The 6,958-nt window shown below is 38.4% G+C and overlaps 1 protein-coding gene and 1 non-coding gene across 2 annotated transcripts; both read left to right on the top strand.

Moving 5' to 3' along the window:
- The first annotated feature begins 1,844 nt into the window (after positions 1-1,844).
- On the top strand, positions 1,845-1,925 carry TRNAL-AAG (transfer RNA leucine (anticodon AAG)). The gene has a single exon. It is a non-coding gene; the product is annotated as a tRNA-Leu (tRNA).
- A 79-nt stretch (positions 1,926-2,004) lies between these two features.
- LOC115681949 (uncharacterized) lies at positions 2,005-6,426 on the top strand. Its single transcript, XM_030606060.2, has 10 exons — positions 2,005-2,270; positions 2,501-2,596; positions 2,802-2,876; positions 3,061-3,129; positions 4,569-4,645; positions 4,783-4,871; positions 5,030-5,159; positions 5,683-5,773; positions 5,855-5,920; positions 6,108-6,426. The coding sequence occupies exons 1-10, from the start codon at positions 2,049-2,051 to the stop codon at positions 6,225-6,227; spliced, it is 1,035 nt and encodes a 344-aa protein (XP_030461920.1). The 5' UTR covers positions 2,005-2,048; the 3' UTR covers positions 6,228-6,426.
- The last annotated feature ends 532 nt before the right edge of the window (positions 6,427-6,958 follow it).

Genomic DNA, 6,958 nt, shown 5'->3' on the forward strand with positions numbered 1-6,958 from the left:
TTTTGTTCTTCGGAATAGAAAAAGATTATAAATCCATTGAGTAACATCACTTAGTTTTTTTGTTTCCCGGAACAGAAAAGCGGTCAGGGAATAGATTTGGAATAGAAATAAAAAATAAAAAAAATTTACTCTTCTGTTCCTGAAACAAAAAGAGAAACAATAGAGAAACAAGATAAACTATCTCTTTCACAAAATATTCTCATACTAAATCCTAAAAGCCTAAACCTTAACCATCAAATCATAAACCCCAAAACCTTAAACCTCAAAACCTAAACCCTAAAACCCATGACACTAAAATCAAAAAGCCTAAACCCTAAAACACAAATCCCTAAAATCCTAAACCTCAAATCCTAAACCCTAAAGTCCCAAACCCAAAACCCGAAACACTAAGATCTAAACCCCAAAACTCCAAATCCAAAATCCTAAAACCTAAACTCTAAAATTATAATTCCAAACCCTAAATCCTAAAACGCAAAACCGCAAAACCCCAAACCCTAAGCCCTATACCCTAAATCCCAAACCCCAATACCCAAAACTCGAATCCCTAAAACCTTAAACCCTATACCCTAAAACCCCAAACCCGAAACACTACCCGAAACTCTAAAACCTAAACCCTAAAATCCAAAACCTAAAACCCCAAACCCTAAACCTCAAAACCAAAATCCTAAAACCCTAACCCCTAACCCTAAATCCTAAAATCCTACACCCTAAATTGCAATTTCCTCAACCACCACCCGGTATTTGCTTTGTCTATAGGGAGTAATTTTCTTTATGATTGTACTAAGGTTATCCATTTATATATCATAATATGTTAATATTTTATTTCTAGTCTAATTTTATACAAACATGAATTGTTAAGTCTCTTAAACTGTAATTTCCTCGACCACCACCCGGTATTTGCTTTGTCTATAAGGAGTAATTTTCTTTATGATTGTATTAAGGTCATTCAATTCTATATCATAATATATTCTTATTTTATTTCTAGTCCATTTTTTTTCAAAAATGAAAAGTTAAGTCTCTACCGACAATTTTATAATTAAATAAAAAATTAGAAGTAGAATTTTTTAGTGTCATACCAAATGCATTTATGTTCTTTTTCTACTCCGGGAATAGAAATTTTGTGCAGTTACTAAACCCTTTTTTTTTTCTCAGAAACTCGTCTAGGGAATAGAAATAGAAAAAACTATTTTTGAACAGAAATTGTTTTTGGGAACATAAGCATTACTAAACAAACCCTTACTTTCACCGGTACGAATGAAGGAATCATTGGGTTAAAATGATCAAATTTTAAGATATATCTTAACAAAGCCGAATTTGGAGGAAATTTTGAGAAGCCGTCTTTCGAGGAGCTTTTGGAGCTTTTCCCTTGCTTCATTGTTATTACAGTGGATAAAATTTTGTGAAATTTTGCGTTTTTCTTCTAAGGTATACATCAGTAATTACTGATCTTTTTAACATGGCTTGTTTATAAATGAGTTCATATAACAGTTGTTTTCATTCAATTGTAAAGAATTTTAAGAAACTACTAATCGCTTTTTAGGGTTCCGTTTGGCCATCAAAAATGTATTCACTAGCAAAAACGGTTATATGAGTGTCATATCTTGAAATTTATTCTCGAGTGTCATTTCATTTCAAAATGCTTTACGACAAATATCATGAGACTAAGTACTTAATTATAGTTCGGGTCTCGTAGACAAATATTTCGTATGATCAATACATTGTTGAGGGCATGAAAAGGTTAACTTGATATAAATTTAATATTAGAAAATTGGTTCAAGATACAATTTAATTATATTATACAAAAAAATTGTATATATAAAATTTTTAAGCAATAATGACATAAAGTTGAGATGGCCGAGTTGGTCTAAGGCGCCAGATTAAGGTTCTGGTCCGAAAGGGCGTGGGTTCAAATCCCACTCTCAACATTACTTTTTTATTTTTTTATTTTATTTTTGTTCATATTTTATTTTATTTTCACACAATCCTCGCGCCAAAAATAAAACTGAAAATACCATACCTTATCTTCTCAGTTTCCTGAGGCCTAGAGCATGTCCACACCAACTTCCATGGGCATGGCCTCTCTCTCCGATCTCGGCGTCGGAGCTGCGTTCTTCTCCTTCTGCGAGCTGCACCCCCACCCCCACTCCCACCACCATCATCATAATCAGAGCTTCAACTTCTTCAATCCCCGCCAACAACAATGGCGGATCGGCGCTTCCTCTGCTGCTGCGGGAGTCGATCTCAACGCCCTCGAGTCCGCCATTGCTCAGGTGGAGCTGTTTCTGTCGAACTCCAACTTCGAACTATGTCGCGTTTCCTTTTTCAGTTTACCGAACAGTTTACGCGATTGAATTGGGTTGCCTGACTGCTGCGGAGCAAGATTCAGTTCACACTCAGTACTAATGCACTGTCACTGAGGAATTTGGTTCTGATCTTGACGGTTGTTCTTGGTTCATCTTGGGTTGTATGATGATGCTTAATTGACGAATGTTTGCAACAGAAAGACAGCGATGCGGTGAAGGACGCTCTCAATCAGCTGAGTGAACTCGGTTGGGCCAAGAAGTGGAGTTCTCAGCCTTATGTCTCTCGCCGCACGGTCGGTCTCCAGTTTTTCTTCAACTCTTTGCAGAGGAATGTGTTAAGCTTTTTACTATTGAAAAGGAAGGATCGGTGATACTTTCTTTGGGTTTGTGCACGTTCTTAACATGAGAACTTCATGCTTCATAGAGCCCTAAATGTTTCATTAGATTCATTGATTTGTCTTTTGTTGGAGGGTAACTTCTGCGATGCTTGTGTGGCAGACGTCTCTTCGCGAGCTGACAACTCTCGGCATTAAAAACGCGGAGAATCTCGCCATCCCTAGCGTTAGAAACGATGTAAGTATTGAAGCAACAACGTTCTTCGTCAAGAGATACATTTTTTACAATGTGAAGAGTAATTGCTAATTGCAACACTTCTTTCGATCTTCATCTTCATATTTCTTTAAAAAAATCGGAGAATTCATTTTCGCTGCTTATTTTATTTTAGTTTTTCATAACTTCAATATCTTCAGTAGTGCAGGCGGCTTTTCTTTTCACAGTGGTGGGGACAACTGGATTCTTGGGTGTTATAGCCGGCCAGCTTCCTGGGGTAACTACCGTGTGTTCTGTTTGATGTTGCTTTTTTGTCTGTCTGTAAATTGCCAAGAAATGGTGTACTAAAGTATAAGAAGTAAAATCCGACCAAAAAAAAAGTATAAGAAGTAAAAGAAAATGAATTTGTGTGAAACAATTGAATCACATACTCAACATCAGAATTGGAATTACCGGCCAGTGACTGTACTTTGCTGGTTTGTGTTGCATTTTGGCTCAGTTACTGAGCATAGCTGCTCTTAAACTGCTATTACCGGCCAGTGACTGTACTTTTGTAGTCTGTATGATCATCATCTATTTGGTGCTTTCATCTATAAGAGGATGAGTCGTGCCGAGGAATTATTGTGCTTGTTAGTGTTTGTGTTTGCACTGCTATACATTGTAAACATTTACATTGAGTATTGCTATATTTCGTCGGTCCGCCCATGATGTGTGTGTCCAAGGGACACCATTTGCTCTAATAAGAAGTGTGTCTGAGAAACACCTTTTGAAGAGGTGCGAGAAGAGTTTCTTAAGGGAAGTTAAGATAACTTCCTCGGATGATGAACAATTTACAAGAGTAAATTCAGAACTCTCTTTCTCGACGTATAAGGATTCCGTATCTATTCTTAGAAGACAATCGGCATTAACGCTGTGGAACAAGAATACTTTCCCTGTGATTGTATTCGGACCAACGTGAAGTAGATTCGTTCATCGTTTGCTAGTGATTCAACGTGTGATCCTGGAAATTGTGTTTGGAGTGCATCGAACAGGTTAGTCGATTCTCCCGACACTCGATTCCCACAAGTATATTATAAATGTTATAATTAGATAGGTGGTACTCAACAAACCACCGTCTGTACTCTTCACCTATCCACACTATTGTTGCCTCGTGGATATTCCGTAGACGCCGTTGACTTCTCACCATCGCCTTTTGGCCTCCTGTTGGTGCTCCTGTTTTCAGCCACAATTGTCGCTCGAGTATTTGTTATGTTAAGACGAGACAGCATATTGCGAATTGAGTAAGCTTGTGGCTGGATATTGATAAAATTTAGCTCAGAAAACGTTTTCTAGAGAAATTGAAATGTTGGTAAAACTAATGCAATGGACCATGCAAGCTTGCAAGGATTCATTTCATTTAAGCATTGCGTCAAACTAGCTGTAGGGAAAAAATACCCCTCATATTTTGTGTAAAACAACAAGATATCAAATGCAGCTTAGCTTTGTAATTATGCTGCTTCCTGGCTATGGAGATTTTTGTCAGTTGCATTTTGAAGCTACTCAGTCAGCTTCTCATCCCACATAGCTTTTCTTATATGGGTTTAGCATTTTAAACTTTTAATGTCAACCTTGAATGCATCTAATATCCGTCGTACCGCCATTCTCTTGCGAACAATTAGTCACGATGGATAAGACGAGGCAAATAACCTGCTCTTTGGATTGAATCTCTGTTTCTAGGATTGGGGATTCTTTGTGCCATACTTGATTGGAAGCATCTCTTTGATAGTTTTGGCAGTGGGGAGCATTTCACCCGGGTAAGAACTGGTATCTACACAAAAGTCTACGTCATTTCCATCGGTTTGATATGCTCGGCACTAGTCTTGGCACAGAGAGAGAGAGAAAGATGGTTCGTGAGTCCTAATTAATCTATAATTTTGTGCTCTACTTTAAGTCTTCTTCAAGCTGCCATCAGTGGCTTTTCAACGGTGTTTCCTGACTATCAGGAGCGGATTGCAAGACACGAAGCAGCGCACTTTTTAGGTAAGTTATATCGTCTTTTGCCTTACGATCTCTCTTCTTTGATGAGTTCTTAGAGGGGTTACAACTCAGAGAGAATGCCAGAATAAATTGGAATCGCTATATCTCACTGGATTTCATGCTCCTCAAATGAAATTCTTGTGTTTTTTTCTGCTTTTCAGTGGCATATCTTATTGGCCTTCCAATTTTGGGGTACTCATTGGACATAGGAAAAGAGCATGTGAATCTGATCGATGAAAGGCTGGAGAAGCTCATATACAGCGGTCAGCTCGAGTCGAAGGAACTTGACAGGTCAGATCTCATATCTGCTTAGCTTTGACAAGTCTCTGAAGATTTAGTTCTGTGAATACACTGCTCTCTGTGCTGTTCTTATCAAGACGGTCACAATAGTCATATCTTCTCACGCCCGAATCCTATTACAAGAAAATGGAGCAACCTGAGAAACTTACACGGCGAGTTTAATCGGACAAATTTGACACTTGAACCAATTGTACCTTACAAAGGCATAATGAACTGCGCCATCAAGACATGATTCCCCGAGTTCTTGAATAACAAGCTTTAACAGTTCCAAAACCATGGCTTAGAGGGGGGGAACAATCCCAAGTTCAAGAATGAGGTTGGTCATCTTTGTCAGAGCCTAAATCAGATGGGTGTGCCAAAGATTAGTTTGACCTAAAGCCTCTAGTTGTGTCAAGTATGAAGTGGTGATACTCTTAGAGACCGGATGGAAAAACATTAATCCTAGCTGTTTAAGAATGTCCAACGTTGGAGATTCCCACAAAGCGAAATACCAATGATGCCTTTATCTACACAGTTTGGCTGCTGTCGCAATGGCCGGATTAGCGGCTGAAGGTCTGAAGTACGACAAAGTGGTCGGCCAATCTGCAGACCTGTTCACTCTCCAGGTTTTTGTTTCTTTCTGCGTTACATCAAGTGTTCTTTGGCTGGCCCGTAGCAGCCAGTAATTGCATACCATTTTTATGCAGAGATTCATCAATAGGAGCAAGCCACAGCTCAGCAAAGACCAGCAACAGAATCTTACCAGATGGGCTGTAAGTTTTTTGTGTCCTTTAAACTCAATAATTCTCACAAACCCTTTGATTTTCCTTGCTCGTGAACGACACGGACTTGCTGTATTTCAGTGGATGACAATGAACTAGTGAACTGAAACTTAGTACAACTGAAATGTATTTTAATTCTACGATGCTGCTGATGGTAAAAAAAAAACAACCAATGCAGGTTTTGTTTGCTGGATCTCTCTTGAAAAACAATGCTGTCTTGCACGAAGCCCTTATGGCGGCGATGTCGAGGAAGGCCTCCGTATTGGAGTGCATTGAGGCGATTGAGCAAGCTGCATGAGGCCAGATATCTGGAGATATATATAGATGATTCACTTTCTGCAACTGAGATAAATTTCTAGCACAGGGTTAAGCTTTTTGGCTCTTAACACATCAGCATGTGTTTTTCATCTTGTAAAAATTGCACATCTTCATACGTGTTCTCCTAATAGGACACAGATGACTGATTCTGTGAAAAGAGATATTTCACATCTTCCAAATCCATGACAAAGTTGCAACCGTCGAGTCAGTGATCAAAATGTTCAAAGGAAAGGCTAGTAAATTCCAAAACAACCAAATTTTGTAGCCTAAACGTGTCTGCAAGTTACCAACAATTTTGTGAAAGCTCCGACACTAATTTGATTGTTGAGGGGAAATTATGTAAAACCCATGGAGTAAAACACGATAGCTCATGAACTTTCAACAGTTACACGATACCATCCTTTTAAAAATAGGATGAAATTGTACTTCTACCTTTTGAAAATTATGTGCATTGTGCATGCTAGCAGCAAAAACGGGAAAAGTGCCAAAAAAGTCCTAAACCTTTTGCATTAGTGTCAATTTAGTCCTAAACCTTTTTTTGGTGCCAATTCAGTCCTAAACCTTTTGCATTTGTGCCAATTTAGTCCTAAACCTTTTTTTGGTGCCAATTAAGTCCTAAACCTTTTAAATTGGTGCCAATTCAATTCTAAACCTTTTGTTTTTGTGCCAATTTAGTCCTTCCGGTCAATTTTGATCGGAATTTGCCGACGT

Source organism: Syzygium oleosum, unplaced genomic scaffold, assembly GCF_021117445.2.
Source record: "Syzygium oleosum isolate NSW1041296 unplaced genomic scaffold, Sole_v2.1 Sole_v2.26, whole genome shotgun sequence".
NCBI lineage: Eukaryota > Viridiplantae > Streptophyta > Magnoliopsida > Myrtales > Myrtaceae > Syzygium > Syzygium oleosum.